General features: G+C 37.9%; 1 protein-coding gene across 10 annotated transcripts in view; it reads right to left on the reverse strand.

Annotated features, from left to right (window-relative positions):
* Positions 1-18,014, reverse strand: part of LOC139473594 (anoctamin-4-like) — a 106,577-nt gene that overhangs the window by 63,847 nt on the left and 24,716 nt on the right. For 6 of the 10 annotated variants that reach the window (XM_071256259.1, XM_071256265.1, XM_071256258.1 and 3 more), the window contains 2 exons: positions 9,748-9,855; positions 4,348-4,566 (listed from right to left, as the gene is read on the reverse strand). In XM_071256259.1, the coding sequence (XP_071112360.1) occupies positions 4,348-4,566; positions 9,748-9,855 (327 nt within the window). Of the gene's footprint in view, positions 1-402; positions 472-1,942; positions 2,031-4,347; positions 4,567-9,747; positions 9,856-13,777; positions 13,954-18,014 lie in introns of those variants that run through there. The other 4 variants (XM_071256261.1, XM_071256262.1, XM_071256263.1 and 1 more) reach the window with 4 other exon arrangements.

The following is an 18,014-nucleotide window of genomic DNA, read 5'->3' on the forward strand; positions in this document are numbered from 1 at the left end:
TGTGCCAAAGGGACGCAACTCTGCACTACGAATTGCGAGGCCTTAGACGACTGGGTCACCCGTGTCCCCTGCTGCCTTAGTTTCTCTACACCCATCAATAATAAGTGTAAAAACAACAGTGGAAGACATCCAACATCTGACAACCAAGTGATTTGTCACTGTGTTATGACGATGGCAAACATACCTGAAAACAAAATTGTTACAAAACGAAAGAAACCTCTTTGATACCAATACAATTTTTGGTTCTCAACACCAGAAACCCCAAATTGTCATGTATACAAGGAACAGATTTTCATGGGTAAAGATGGTTTGATTTTAAATGTTAATTCTGAAATGGATGAGATTAATGGTGATTGGAGTCATTCACAACAAAGAACAGATCATGCAGCGAGTTGTGGGAACCTGGTAATATTGGTCGAATTCCAACAAGTGACACTCCTGAGTCTGTCACGCCATTAGCGGTCGTCATTCCTGTCGTACAGAATGTTTCGTATTAGTTGATAGCGACACACGATGCACATGTACTTGTTATTCATTAGGATTGACAAGACGAATAGCAGTTTCACATGCCACATGTACTCTCACAAGTCTTGACATAAATTAACGATGAAATGTGAAAAACGAGTATTAATAGTTTTCATTTCATGAATTTTATGAATGAAATGGTTTTGACAATAAGTTATCGTTAGAGGTACTTGATCATCCCTCATAATCATACAACACATCAAAATCGTCTTAAGGGAATTCTAGACCTCTTAAGAAGATATTCAGCCTTGAGTCAGTAGGAAATGTCAGTTAAAATTCCCAAATTAGAAATAAAAGATTCCTAATTCATGGTAAGTGCTACAGGCACATAGGTTTGACGCCATGATAAATCCATGTTTACTGTTAATAAGACAACAAAAAAAACATACATGTATACACACCAAGGTAAAAAATGCCAAATAATTTGTTTCTGTTAAAAGGGCTGCCAGCTGTATGTGGAAATAACGGTACATAATTCTTGAATTGTGAAAAAAACATCCGTATAACTGGACCCACCACCCCATTAGACAACACTGTCATTCATTAAGTCAACACACTACGTAAACAAACATAAGGTCATGTTGACATGAAAAATTTGTATTTCTTACTATTTTAAATGACTTAACACATATGATTAACCAATAATCATATTGGCAGGCAGTTTTTGTTTACTATATATAAATACATAAAAAAAATCTCATGAGAGTGTGAGTAAGTGAGTATGGTTTTACACCACTTTTAGCAATATTCCAGCAAAATCATGGCAGGGGACACCAGAAATTGTCAGGAATCAAACCCGGGTTTTTGGCGTGATGAGCCACTAGGCTACCAGACGACCCCTCTCATGTCAGAGAGGATAAACAAAATGCTCATATTCATGGTGGTGGACCAAGGGTAATAATTTTAACTGATCCTATCACATGATGTCTTTAAGGCAATAAACAAGGTGGAGCGATGTACATTTCGATATACATTTCGCCAAGTACGTTGTGTCAGAATCATGAAGGAGACGTGTCATGTTTGTATGGTGACACTCATCATTTGTCACCACCCTGCCGTGGCCTGAAATACATCATGTCAATCATCGACATCCACACCCTGCATCCTGGCATATCTCACATACTCATTCGTATCATCATGTGATTGCCTTGAGTAACTCAACTCTTTCTTTGATGACAACTACCCAGATGAAATCCATTTGTAACCATAAGAATAACAAGTAAAGCTGTATATCAACATTTTCATTTAGTTAATTGAGTATTCCTGGTACATTATAACTACGAAACAAACTCAAGAATTGTAAGTGTCCTCAAAGACAGACAAGGGCAATTCCAGTGACAAAACAAACTTAAAAAATAATATGAATATATTCATATAAAATTCAAAAAGTGATCCATGTCCCAATTATAAAACATACCTGTCATGTCTTGTATCAAGGTGGCGTACTCCCTCCCAAATGAAACTAACAAGTGTATATTTCATGTACATTTATCCTTCAAGGTTTGGGTGTGTTGCGAGAATTTATGATAGGCAAGTACTTGCCTACGCAGACAATAAATTGACATATTGATAAGGCTCACGGTCAGTTGACATAAATGAATGCCACCCTTTCTGTATGTTACTGGCATAATGACAGGGCTGATCGATGCTGTCGTAAGGTATCAATGGCAGTGAATGTCAGCTACTCCAGGAACATCTGTCTCACAACTTAACATACAAACCTGTGAAAGAAAATATCTTCCATTTCAGGAATCAGCTAACTCAGGTTTTGATGACACACAGCCATGTTTTCATCTACATGTTTTGTGTTCATTGGATATTACATCTGTTAGGAATTATCTTCAATAGAATATTTACTTATCAAAGAATGATAAAAACTCCCATAGCAAGAGTTTTACACGGCTTTGAGCAATATTCCAGCAATATTCCAGCAATATCCTTTTAAGGGACATAGAGGGCAAGGATGGGATTCATACATTGTATCCCTAGTGGGGATATCCCATTCATGTCTTCACAAATACCTGCATCAAAGTAAATAGATGTTAAACACATACTATACAATCTACAACTGTAGAATGCCTCAAAATAACAACAGGTTCTGAAATACAAGTTTCGACATGAAATGTAATTTCACTCGAGTGAAACATCGATTTTATATTTTGCAGTGAATATAATTCATTATTTTAAATATATATTAAAAAACGCATATACAGTGTTGAAGCTACAAAATGTAATCATTGCTGAACTCCAGCATAAAGCAATAGTGTGTCGCCAATAATGTCGTGAAGCAAAGCAGATCGTTTCCCTGATTCATCATGTTAGTAGCCACCAGTGCAGTTGGCATAATCATGATAATAATAATTGATTTGTTGTGATGGTGATGTGCTGCACAATATATTGGTTTGTGAGGAGGTGGGGTGAGATAGGCTGTAACATCCTGTTTGATTGCTCTTGTACAGCGAAGTGTGTGTGTGTGTGTGTGTGTGTGTGTGCGTGTGCGTGTGCGTGTGCGTGTGCGTGTGCATGTGCGTGTGCATGAGATATACCATGCTGCAGTTGAACATCGATACTGTGGACTATCAATTTTACAATTAGATGGAAACTGTAGCAGATCATTTTGCAGACTATTGACGAAAATTATTTCTAATCCTGACTAGTTCTTGTAAGAGATGATCTGAACTGGTTCAAGTAATTTCATACAAGTTTATCAGAAATACAGCAATGCGTCCTCTCTGACCATGTGTTATGGGTCATGGTTGATGCACTAAACAACATGGCCGATTGATCTCCAGTGCGTATCTGTGAGAGAGGATGATATTGAAGGCCCTGAGGAGTGCAATCTGTATATGTACTGAATATGAGATGCTGTGCTATCTTCATCATTAAGATAGGATCCTGTTACATGGCCCAGCTTCCTGTAGCCTGTGTGATGAACCAACCATGAAAATGCCACACATACTCCAAAAAAGTTAAGGATCACTAGATTCTAACATATCATAAAAGTTAATCTGTCATGGCACTTTTAGAGTATGACAACACTCTATCGACATAATTCACTAAATCCCCAGTGAAGTGAAAGTTGCTTAACACCGCAGTCAGCAATATTGTGGGTTTAATGTGCCCCGTCAATAATTAGGAATGAACCAGGCTAACCAGTGATTGAAAATATGAGCATCGATCCACTGTGACCACCAAGGCAGAATGACATGCAATCAACCAACAAAAAAAGAATAAAAAAGCAAAATCTGCCCAGTAACAGCACTTCACCACCCAAACCATTTCTTCTAAAGTGATGCTGGGGACCTAAGCAAACATAAGCCCCTACATTTCAGACATTAGCTTCTACAGATTGACTGACATACTAAACTATCAAATTTCTGTAACAATGTCAACTGATGCAAATAGAAGCTTATGTAAATAAATATCAAATTGGGGAAAGCTTTCATGATGATATTGTTATGTTTTAAACGGCCAGTAGTCGACCCTTTGCAAGCAATAGCCGATAACGACCGTCTTACTCGACGCTGCTTGTTGTCTTCTGCGAGAGAAGTGTACAGCCCTATCACAAATATAACATTCATGTTTTAAATGTCAATACCACCTGAATAAAAAGAAACTAAAATATCATAGGAGATAGTACTAAAGCAATATAAATGACTGATATGAAAAAGCATCTACCTCTTGCTACCAATACAGATTAGCCGATAAATCAATTAACTAAGAATTAAAAAGCTTCACCTAAATTAGTCGATAAAAGGTCCCTTTCCAAGAAGATGGAGGTGAAAGTCTCAGTGCATATTGTGCAATAAATCATAGTTTTACCTGGTATATGAACAAGATCTGGTGCGGCTACATACCCTGCACCTGCAGATGCAAGGGCAAGGTCATGACCTTCAGGGGGTGGTGGGAGACCTTGACCTTCAAAGCCAATGGGTTGACTGATTGGCTGGGGGTCTGGTAAATGGTCTACTGCCTCAACATGAGGTGGAGGAATTTCAAAATCTTTATCTGTTTCAAATGCAGCATTTTCATGACCTTCCCCTGTGCATTTACAGGAATTGAAATGAAAACAAACAACACAGAATATTAATGAAAGAAGGTGAAAGATGTGCTGTCAACAGAAAATAAATATCATCAAGATGGGATAATCATAATTCTGAAATAAAATATACTAGAGATAGCAGTTTCATGTTAAAGAAAATAATCTTAATGTACTGAAAACAACACATTTGCTGAAAATAAAGAAAGACAAACTTTAACCATTAGTAACAGAGGTGCTAGTCTGTCTTACAGACCCTGATACAAATATATATCAAATACAGCCCATGCAAGTCTATAATGTTTGGCAAGTCTAGATCACTGCAGTCTGAAAATGAAGAGAGTCACTGGGCTCCTTTTTATTATATTTTTATTAAGATAACTGAACAACTGTTTTTTTATGTACGATATGTTCATTTCAGAGACTAGATGTTAGTCTACAGAGGTGCATATTTCCCTTATTGCCCACTTGGTGCTTCCATTTGCAATTTCATTGACTGTAATAAGCACCAAACAGACAAATGGGGATGTTTATGAAAACCATGATAAGGGAGTTCATTTGTGGTTGGAGATTAAGTGGTAGTGAACAAAATTAGTTCAAACGTTGTGAGTGAGTTGGGTTTAACGCCACTTTAACAGTATTACAGTTATTTCGCGGCGTGTCAGCTTAATGTGGGAGGAAAGCCCGAAGTGATGCAGGTCTTAGACGTTTACCACTTCGGTGAAACCCACGAGCACGGGTATGGTGCTGACAAACCTAAAAACATAATCGGGGCGTACCAGGATTCGAACCCACAATCATAGGTTTCTGGCGTGCCCAAGGAACGCAACTCTGCACAGCGAATCGCGGCGCCTTAGACGACTGGGCCACCCGTGCCCCCCTCAAACTTTGTGAAACTAAAACTGTTTTGATAATAGCTACTACACAATTATATATGCCTTCTTCACTGCTGTATTTTTTAAACAAATCTGTAATATACACAAGAAAGTATGGACTGTCGTGTTAATTTTCGGTCTAAGGTGGGGGCGCTCATACAGATGACTTTCTGACTAGTCTACAAGTAGGTCAGGGGAAGCCTAATGGGGCAAGGCAAATACCGTACTTTATATTTAACAAATCTTAACATTCCATTTTGACATATTATCCAATCAGTTAACTGAAAAGCAAAATGCCATAAAACAAACGATGTTTATGAATTTATCTTGTCTTCTATTTGCAATCATAACATTTCTGTACATATATTGTTCAAAATTTATAGTTAAAAAAATCTAAGTTCCTCAAATGAGAGGATGAGCTCATTTCCAGTCATTCTTATAGAGCACTTGGGTCACAATTACAGGAAGTTCTTCAGGGGCTGACGCTCAGTACAGTACAGTGTACTGTCTAAGACCATTGGCCTATTTTCCTTCAAATATTTAGCTTTAACTGTATGATATAAAGATGTGTTGTGTTATTCACTCATTCCTTCACACACTCTCTCACTTGTTCATTCCAAATCACTCGTTCCTTAACTACCGGTAGGCAATCGCACACTCACTCATTCCTTCACTAGTTCCTTCAGTCACTTATTCCTTCACTTGTCAATCACACACTCTCTTCATTCCTTCACTAGTTCCTTCACTCACTTATTCCTTCACTTGTCAATCATACACTCTCTTCATTCCTTCACTAGTTCCTTCACTCACTTATTCCTTCACTTGTCAATCACACACTCTCATTCCTTCACTAGTTCCTTCACTCACTTATTCCTTCACTTGTCAATCATACACTCTCCTCATTCCTTCACTAGTTCCTTCACTCACTTATTCCTTCACTTGTCAATCACACACTCTCATTCCTTCACTAGTTCCTTCACTCACTTATTCCTTCACTTGTCAATCATACACTCTCCTCATTCCTTCACTAGTTCCTTCACTCACTTATTCCTTCACTTGTCAATCACACACTCTCATTCCTTCACTAGTTCCTTCACTCACTTATTCCTTCACTTGTCAATCATACACTCTCCTCATTCCTTCACTAGTTCCTTCACTCACTTATTCCTTCACTTGTCAATCACACACTCTCATTCCTTCACTAGTTCCTTCACTCACTTATTCCTTCACTTGTCAATCATACACTCTCCTCATTCCTTCACTAGTTCCTTCACTCACTTATTCCTTCACTTGTCAATCATACACTCTCATTCCTTCACTAGTTCCTTCACTCACTTATTCCTTCACTTGTCAATCATACACTCTCCTCATTCCTTCACTAGTTCCTTCACTCACTTATTCCTTCACTTGTCAATCACACACTCTCATTCCTTCACTAGTTCCTTCACTCACTTATTCCTTCACTTGTCAATCACACACTCTCATTCCTTCACTAGTTCCTTCACTCACTTATTCCTTCACTTGTCAATCACACACTCTCATTCCTTCACTAGTTCCTTCACTCACTTATTCCTTCACTTGTCAATCATACACTCTCTTCATTCCTTCACTAGTTCCTTCACTCACTTATTCCTTCACTTGTCAATCACACACTCTCATTCCTTCACTAGTTCCTTCACTCACTTATTCCTTCACTTGTCAATCATACACTCACTCATTCCTTCACTAGTTCCTTCACTCACTTATTCCTTCACTTGTCAATCATACACTCTCCTCATTCCTTCACTAGTTCCTTCACTCACTTATTCCTTCACTTGTCAATCATACACTCACTCATTCCTTCACTAGTTCCTTCACTCACTTATTCCTTCACTTGTCAATCATACACTCTCCTCATTCCTTCTCAACTCACAAATAATTACTCATGAAGTGATTACACAAGGTATACCATACACCATTGTAAACAATTGGAGGGTAATACTAGCCTAATACTATTGTAATCAAGGTAGAAAATTCAAATTTCATCACTCCCTCATGACATGTACAAATTGTGCACTAGTTTTGTTTGTTTGTTGTTTAACACCGCACTTAGAAATATTCCAGCTATATGACGGCGGTCTGTAAATAATCAAGTCTGGCCCACATAATCCAGTGATTGACATCATGAGCATCGATCCACGCAATTGAGATATGATGACATGCATCAACCAAGTCAACCAGCCTGACCACCGGATCCCATTAGTCGCCTCTTACGACAAGCATAGTCACCTTTTACGGCAAGCATGGGTTGCTGAAGATCTATTCTACACTTGTAAAAACAAGCATTACTCTTAACTCTTAGTCTTAGTAATAAAGCATGTTCTACATCCACAGTCAATCGAATTAAAATCATTTCCTGACTTCAAACCATCTGCAATGGCCAAGGGATTCCATCCTTATTGGAAATTCCAGAATGATATTGTAATATTTATTCTGACTTGTTTCCTATTAATTATGTAGCACTGTTTACAGGAAGCAACACAAGCAAACAGTGGCACAATCATATGAATAGTCCTATAGGACCTGTACATCGAATACCACGTCAGCTGATGCTGATAGGGACGAGGATATTCATGTACATTTCTTATTCAGATATGAAAAATAAACATAGGTTTGCAATGTTTGCATGTATCACCAGCAAACGTCCAACGTATCATCCCTCAATTGTTTTGACACTGGGATGTAAAATGCTTTGAGTGGCACATGGTATGAGAGTGTTTTCGGTGTCATAAAAGACTTGTTTATGAGGGAAGAGGAAGTCCTACAAATTATTAAAGTACACCGGTAATGGGTTTTTATTATTTATTGTAAAAAGCTAACCCATTTGTTGATACAATATTGTGGAAAATTTGCATGCAAAACTTAGCAACAATACTATATTGAGGAAATTCAATTGAATATAATTAATGCTGAGTTTATGTTAAAGGTGTTAGTGAATTCACTGTGTTTGGGGCTAGCCCTGAGACCCCCTCCACAAAGCGATCATATAGCTACGACTGTCATAAGTTTATGTGATAAAGTAAACGAATGAGTTTTGATTGTCTTAGCGCTAAGATCACTTGTGGAACAGGTCTATGGTGATTACAATTACTCATCATGACACACATAGAGTCACCATAGATTTCAAGAAATTTTAGACTGGGTTTGTGCACAACTGATCATATTACAATATTCCCCGATGTGGTTTGAGACTCATGATATCATTGTGAGAACTTTGTCGATCAATACTGTGTCTGATAACACACCCAATTCAGGACACGTTCTACATAATAACTACATGAACAAATGCTCAATATGCTTTCAATCGGGTTAGATTTTGATTGGGATTTTGTCTATCAAACATCTGTGATATAACAGGTCAGCTGGGGAGAGGTCTCATGATGGTCTGCCTTGAGAATAAAGTGTAAAATGGGTGAATTTCAACAGGTGCCAGAAATATTTCAGCTTTATATCTGAAAGATCGCCAAAGAGCAGTTCAAATCTCTGACAAACAGATGAACATAAGACTCCTGTCATGTCAATTACAAAACTAAAACCATATATTTTCCATTTCATAATATTTACATTATATAGATAAAATAACTGGTGGTGAGGTGAGGTGAAATTGGGTTTAACGTCGCGTCCAAGATTATTGCACTTTTATAGCGATGTGCATGCACATGTGTGTGTGTGTGTGTGTGTGTGTGTGGCTGCTTGTACTAGTCCGGACTGATGCCGATTTATAGTGCTAGCTCACCGAGATACCATGCCGCAGTTTAACATGAATACCTCACTCAGACACAGTATACTGACTCCGAGCCGACCAGTCCTTGCTTTAACCCCTTAATGCCGAGCGCCAGACAGGGTAACAACAAGTACCATCTTTTAACGTCTTTTGGTATGACGCGGCCGGGGATCGAACCCCGGACCTTCTGCTCTCCGTGCGGACTCTCTACCACTAGACCACAGAGGCGGTAGATGAAATAACTGACAATCCCTGTGATTAAGCATAAACGCCCATGTAAAAGACAGGCATGTGTCCTTGTAAATTCCTTACTGGGCTAAGTCACACATTTAATACTAAAAGCAAGTGACCTCATCACTAAACACTGAAATTAAACATACTGCCCTCATGAATTTAAACCTTGAATGCCTATCGTCATATTATCCATATGAAAAAATGAACAAATGGATATATGAGATTAATATGAAACAGATAATCTGAAAACAGAACATAATGATGTCATGATGAACAAACAGGAAGTTGTCATTGTTGCTATGGATACTAACCTGCTCCCTCAAATCCGATTGGTGCAGGCTGCTCCATGTCTACCACCACTCTGTTGTTATACTCTGCTTGGGGTGGCGGTGGCGGTGGCGGTGGCACCGGACTTACTCCTGAAACAGACACAGCATCATCAACGCTAGACTTGCACATGTCTCTACAGAAATTATTATTAGTTTAAATCATTATTCCTATATTATATAAACAATAAGAACAAGTCGTCCCTATAGAAACTATATAGAATTACTATACATCCATGAAATTCATTCAGTACAGTCTTAAAGCAAGTCTACATCAACCAGTGTTAGAAATTAGCAATAGTCCTGTAATCCTTCCCAAACTGCACAGTAGTTAAGGCATCCTAAGGACAAGTAGAAATTTGACATTTTTAAGGTTTTTGCTATATGCTATCATTATAGGTACTAGTGGACTTAATCTGTTAGTTTCTCCCTCTGCATCAACACTTTTCATAAATACTAAACTTGTCATCTGTAACTAGAGCTATGTCTCTGATAACTCCTGGCTGGTTTGCATCAACAAGGCTTATATTAAACTGGAGCTGGATTTAATATGGCTTTGAGGATGTTGAGCTATATGTCATTAATGTCTACCTAATTTGCAAGCGAAGGTCACAGATCATACATGTTTACCACTTAAGTTCAACAATGAATAAGGGCACTGTGCTCAAAAACCAAGGATCACAATCAGCGAGAATTTGGGCTTGGGACCATCATGCATGATCCTGACAGGGATAAGGGACATAACTCTGTACTGTGAATTGTAGCACCTTGGCTCACTGGACCTTTGTGCTTCTAAGGAAATTATGATCTGGTTATTAAAAAATGTTCACAGCTCCCATTATCATTTTTTTTATGAAACTCTGTATTTTGATATTTTTGCAAAATGTGTAACATGAAACCATTTTATTCCCATGGTCTTCATTCCACCCCTCAACTGCCATAACTCCATTACTTCAACAGACATAAGACAACAGTAGCGCTAACATCCCTACAGGAACAATTTATTTAAGTTTTATTGAAATATATCACCATATTGTCAGTGGGTGAAAATTCCATGGAAGGAGATCAAGACCAACACTGGTTTTGTCCTAACAATTTAGAATTACAGTTAAAAAAAATTCACTCGTGAGTTTGAGTGCTTGTAGCTAGGGGTTCAAGTGGGGTAGACCCCATGAGGTAAATCACACTAATCCAAATAGCTCACTTTGGACGATAAGTGTTTTTGTTAAAAAAAAATATAGATTAGGAGAAACAGCTTATCCTTCCAGTAGACTCAGGTGGGGCATGGGTTGTACTGCAAGCAGTTGTGCAGAGTAGCTCCAGTACCCATGATCATCGGTTCGAATGACACAATCACCAAGATTATGTCTCAAGATTTGGGTTTCACCAAAGTGGTAATTGTCAGAGACCTGCAACACTTTGAGTTTTCTGAAGCTGACACTCTACTGAAATTCAGTTCAAAATGTTTAAAACCCAAGTCACTCATGCAAAACTCAGGAATGGCAGACAAACAGCTCATCTATCCCTGATGTTATTACTTCAGCAAAATCAATAATATTTGATTTTAACATGAATGAACCTCTAACTGATAAACCTAGTGAACTGACACTATATACAGCCAGCTGGCTCGTAGTAACAAAAACAGCACAGCGTGGCCATTCAGTCATATTATTTCCTCCTTGTAACTCAACATTCACCATGATCCAACAGTGTGACAGTCATACGTACTTATGTACGGTGTCACCCATAAAGCTTGTGACCTTAAACGGTAATTCTTGCATGATAAGGCTTTCTACAGCCCTATTGAAACAGTTTATCAGCATTGACAAATATACCAAATGTTGCATCAGAGTGATCAGGATGTTATTTTTCCATGAATCTCTTTGGCAAATTGGTGGTTGGAGTGTGTTGGTCGTGTGACAGTAGTGAGCAGAGACATGAAACTGGACCAGGCAATCCAGTGAATTTAAGCATGAATGATCAACCATGATCTGAGCACAAGAACATGCCATTGGTAAAGTTAACCTGACCACACAATCCCCTTTTTGTCAGGGCGTAGGGCAAGCATTAGGTACTTAGGATCCATTCTGATCAGGAACCCCCCGGAATGACAAAACCAGAAATTTGCCAGTGTATAAAACTGAGTGAGTGAGTGAGTGAGTGAGTGAGTGAGTGAGTGAGTGAGTGAGTTGGGTTTAATGTCACTTTGAACATGATTTCAGTTATATCACAGTTTGTCAGCTTGATGTGGGAGGAAACCCCAAAGGGATACAGACAATAAAGAGTATGATAATTAATGAGTGAGTGAATTTGGTTTTAAGCCACTTTAAGCAATATTCCAGCAATATCATGTCAGAGGACACCAGAAATGGGCTTCACACATTGTTATACCCATGTCAGGAATCGAACTCGTGTCTTCAGCGAACACTTTAACCACTGGGCTACCAAACCACCCTAAGAGTAAGATGACATAACAACAACTGACTACCAGGACATTGTTCCACCCAGCAATCTTTGCACCGAGGTGATCAACTCCCATACTTTAACACAGACTCACAATAGTCGTAGTGCTAAGGTTTCTTTGTCGAACACAGTCCATGACACCATGCAGGAATGAATAGTGTTCAAAACAAAGGGTGGTCCTCAAGACTGCCAAACATAATGATCCATGATTTCAGAAATATTGAATTTCATTCACATTTTGAATTCTTTAAACAAAACTGCATGTGTAATCTTACGTAACTCTTCAATATCTGATTATAGTTGTGTATGTCTAGGAATTTTCTGATCCCTTATCGCTGATGATCCTGATAATTAAACTCAATTTGAAAGCCAAACAAGAGCCTGTCATGCCACAGGAACAGTCAACAAGCTCCATCATGTCCATGCTTGGTTACAGTAAATATTGTCTTGTTAGTGTGCACCTAAGCATTATGCACATACCCATTTCAGTTAACATACAAAAAATCAACACGTATTGTATGCATGTATTATTTGCACACCCTCTACACAGCTGTATATTTTGGAGAAAGAATGTGTGCAGTATTCCGTGCCTCAATTTTTGTTTTATTTTACAAAACGGACATTTGGTTACAAATAGGTTTCATGGTAGCCACTGGTAACATCAGGAAGTCAAGCCAGTATTGTAGGTTACTAAGCCAAGAACACTTGTGATTTATCTTTTAAAGCTTTTTTATCAAATTCCTATTATAATGTGTACAAGTCAAAGGATAAGCATTGGCCAAGTATACCTTGTTAGCAATTATTTGTTTAAATTTCTTTTCACAGAATCCAATTTTTATTTACTTTTGAATGCCACTGCCATGAGCAGTTTCCTTGCATCTTAATTTGTGTCAGAATCACATCAACCATGAGAATTATTAGTTCCAAAGTTCCTATAATGGTACAAACGTTGTTTGCTTTTGAGAAGAAGGAAAGTACTTTGCCATAATGTTGTCACGTAAAACGAAAAAGTCTATGTATGTCACACGTTCTGAACTCGATGCACTGCACTGTCAAATTACATAGTGTAACCCAATCCTCGCAGTGCTGCAAGGAGATATCAAAATATTCAATGACACAGACGATCAGAGTGGTCATACGAGTTCCAGTGCTATTGAAAAACTGGGGATCGAGAAAATAGCATAACAAATGTCAATCAATTGTTTGATAGGCATTACTTAGAAGTTGACGGATGACAAGGTAGACACAATTTTGTGCATAACAACCTCTTTAATACTATAAAAAGACGATGTTTTGGTATAGATCCTTATAACGTTGTCAAGCAAGACTTGTCAATCAAGTTATTTATTTCACTGTCAACCAATAAGAAGTAATAAAATTCAGTCACCACAAGATATATTTTAAGGTAGTCATTTGGCGACCTCTGAATATTTATAGTAAATTTAGGTTGCACTGGCGACCGTTGTAGTTGCAACTGTGAGGCCTGATCATACACAAGACAATGGTATATAACATAGACTAAATCTGACTATGTCATAGAGCAAATACTTACTATTGACACTCATTGTAGAGCATTTTCCCACATCCAGGTTACAGTAGCTCCCTGTCACTTCAATGCTTACACATTGTTATACAAGTCAACACGACTTGAAACACCTCAGAACAAGTCTCGCATCATGCTCTTGATAACAAAGACTGGTCCCTATGACGTACAAATTCAACTTCACATTTATCAACCGGTTAACTTACCGACTTGTCAGTTTACCCATGTCGCTATCAATTTCTATACTTAGAAAAGTAATATAGAGAGAGTAGGGGTCAGTACCCACAGGTGTGATATGTTTATGGCCTTTTTGTTTATACTGCGATTTAAGCTAAACGTTATTGAGTGTACTCTCAATGTTTTGGTTGCCATGAATGTACATTAAATGAAAAGCTGTTATGGTAAGATACAGTTGGGATATTTATACATAATTTTTTCATGAATAGATTAAAGACGGTTTCTTCACGAATAGTAAAACAATTTTCTGTCTTGATGAAAAACTTATCAAGACTCAGTGCTTGGTTGATTTAAATGGAAGCTCTGATCTCAGTGGACGCATAAACCTTATAAATTAGACATTTCTGACATGTTTGAAATAACATCAATAATAACAGATATAGTCACTGCCAATTATTTTTCACATATTAGCTCCATTTTTGTGAACTATGTATCCATCAGAACAATGTAACCATCCACACTGTTCAACACATCCTTGAAATATATCTGATCAGTATGTATCTCCTGGGTGTATGAAATACACAGTTGTATTGCTTCTTGACGCCCGGTAAAGCACAGATACTGAACACTCAATACTCTTCGTATCTCACTTCAAACACATTTACATCCAAGATATCCATGAAGCATATCAACCAGTGCATCTATATCACATGCTTGAATGACAAATGTGAAATATACACTTGTACATTTCAACATTTGAATACCAGAAAACAATCCACCTTGTCCTTCTCTGGAAAGGACGACATCAATTTGTATTGATCAGCATACATTATATGCCTATTTAAGTGTATTTGGATTCTTTCAGTCTCGCATTGATCAGAAAAGTAAAATATTTGTTGGTAACCCAGCAACTATGTACATAACGGCCTTACCCTTAGTCAAAAGTGACATTCACACATGTATAATGTACATCACTGGCTATGTTTGTACTTATAAAAGACACCATGGGACATGCCTATAATTAGCATCAATGAGTTAATCAATATCCATGCTTAATGCCCAATTGATTACTGTACACTTGTTACCAATCAGGAATAATAACCATGGTGAAAATAATATTCCCATAAGCAACTGCAAATTCTTAAGATAAAAATATTCTAATTACATCATCAAATATGCAGACAGCATCATCTTTCCTTCAATGAGTGACAGTCAATAACTTACTTTGGCACCAATACTCACTAACATTTGAGTGACATATAGCTCTGTGTGAACATATCATGATGTACTAAACATAAAAAATGTGGTAGTTTATTAGTTTCCTTAACAAGCTGATCTTTTTTTATGGTTATTTATAAACACATGCTTATAATATCATGTAACACAGTCAAAATCGTACAATAGATTCTGCTTTCAGCAGAGAATTATTTTTATTATGGAAAGGGTTTTGTAAGGCTATTTTAAGGCTGTACATCATATGACCTTGATAGAAATCAAGAGGGTCATGCGGTCTTTGATATTTGGGGAAAAATTATGCGACAAGTCAACATGGTCAAAATCTTTTTATCGTTTTAATGATAAAAATGATAAAGGGCCAAGCTGTTGATGAGGCTAATAATAATGGTATCAGTTTATCAGGCAAGGTAGACACAATTTTTTGGATAGCAACTTCTTTAATACCGTAAAAAGCGACGTTTCGGTATAGATCTTTATACCCTTTATAGATCTTTATACCCTTGCCAAGCAAGACCAATATAAGGATCTATACCGAAACGTCGCTTTTTACAGTATTAAAGAAGTTGTTATCCATAAAATTGTGTCGATCTTGTCATCCGTCAACTTTTAAGTAATGTGTATGAAACAAGTTTATCAGACAAATCCAATGAAACAGACAGATAAGACCTGTCCATGCACAGGCATATCAATAGAAATTACCCTGCTTAGGAAGTAACCACGTGTTTCCCCCTTATTTATCCATCTGTGACCACACCCTCTGTTATCTCTCAAACCTTGTATACAAAGTAAACACCAGACCAAGAAGTCATTTCTTACAACATCCATTGTAGTCATGTAGTCAATCAGATCGTTGAGGTCATGTAGTCAGTCTGATATAGTCATGTTTTCAGTCCATTGTTACTAAGTCACATGGTCAATCCGTTCATTTCATTGTAGTAATGTAGTCCATCGGTTGCAGTCATGTAGTCTGTCTGTTGTAGTCATGTAGTCAATCTGTTGTAGTCATGTAGTCCATCTGTTGTAGTTATGTTGTCAATCTGTTGTAGTCATGTAGTCAATCTGTTGTAGTCATGTAGCCACTCTGTTGTAGTCATGTAGTCAATCTGTTGTAGTCACGTAGTCAATCTGTTGTAGTCACGAAGTCAATCTGTTGTAGTTATGTAGTGCATCTGTTGTAGTTATGTTGTCAATCTGTTGTAGTCATGTAGTCAATCTGTTGTAGTCATGTAGTCAATCTGTTGTAGTCATGTAGCCAATCTGTTGTAGTCATGTAGTCAATCTGTTGTAGTCATGTAGTCAATCTGTTGTAGTCATGTAGCCAATCTGTTGTAGTCATGTAGTCAATCTGTTGTAGTCATGTAGTCAATCTGTTGTAGTCATGTAGCCCATCTGTTGTAGTCATGTAGTCAATCTGTTGTAGTCATGTTGTCAATCAGACCGTTGTGGTCGTGTAGTCAGTCTGATATAGTCATGTTTTCAGTCCATTGTTACTTAAAGTCACATAGTCAATCCATTGTAGTCATATGGTCAATCTGTTGTAGTCATACGTAAGGGTGCACCTGAAGACTAACCCTAATAAACTACCCCACCCATGTCTGCAACCAACATGACCAAGCAGTCTTTGAAAACAGTAAGTCCCTGGGTCCATGAGATTTGCTGCTATAGTACTTGCTTAATTTCAAACACTGGGCATGTTATGTTTTTAGGTTGACCTTCACCTCTTTATCTGATAAATGATCGGTTCGGTCTCACCCAGACTCACACAGATGACCACATAACTCAATCACTGAGATAAACTCAACAGCTACATCACGGATACCCAGGATAAATATAAATATACGCCTACAGGAGAGAGTCTATCTTGTGCCACGCCTCACAACACGCAGACCGTCAACCTAATGTTTGACTGCACTGGTATGTTATATAGGTTAATCAACTGCCATGCTTACAATTATGCAGCATAGACAAATTGCCACTCTTCTAGTGTTAGTTTTATAGTGCTTGCCCACTGAGATAGCATGCCACAGTTTAACATGGATACCCCACTCATAGCGGTAGAAACATTTTTAGCCCACTAGTCCAAATATAGCAAAACCCTTGAAAATAGCAAATTTCTACTAGTCAGTATGATGCCTGAACTATTGCGCAGTTTGGCAAGGACTACAGGACGAGTGCCAATTTCTAACACTGCGACTCAGTGAGACACAGCATACTGAATCCAGTACTTGTTTCATTCCCATAATGCCAAGGGGCAAGGCAGTGTAACAACAACTGCCATCCTTTAACATCCTTTGGTATGACACAGCCCAGGATTGAACTTCCGCTATCCAAACAGAAACTCTATCCACTAGACCACGGAGGTGGTCAGCAGGTCTTGTATGATTACCACTTTTGTAAAAGCCACGAACACAAGCATGATTCTGACAAACCTAAAAAACCTAGAATAATTAGGGCAAATCTGGGATTTGAACACCACAACCAGAAGAAACTAGCATAATCAGCAATGACATCTCATTCACTTAATCGAACTAATGGCTAATGAGACAGGATATATCAAAGTCTCAGGAGATAATCAGAAGCCATTATCCTAACTAGTGTTTTTGCTCTTGAAATCAGTTTAAGGTATTTTGAGTCACTTCAGACTTTTCATACCACTAATAGCTTCCCAGCCAGGACACTATCACAGACAATAACCAAATCTGCTACACTCTCACAAAAATGTTATCTATCATGCACGTCAGCCAACTGTCCCTTTGGGACTGACCAGTATTTCTGGCTTTTTATGAAGACTGCTCTGATCGAGCACACTTGGTATCTTGCCTAGATATCATAT

This window comes from Haliotis cracherodii, unplaced genomic scaffold (assembly GCF_022045235.1).
Source record: "Haliotis cracherodii isolate W230 unplaced genomic scaffold, xgHalCrac1.p SCAF_3, whole genome shotgun sequence".
Taxonomy (NCBI): Eukaryota; Metazoa; Mollusca; class Gastropoda; order Lepetellida; family Haliotidae; genus Haliotis; species Haliotis cracherodii.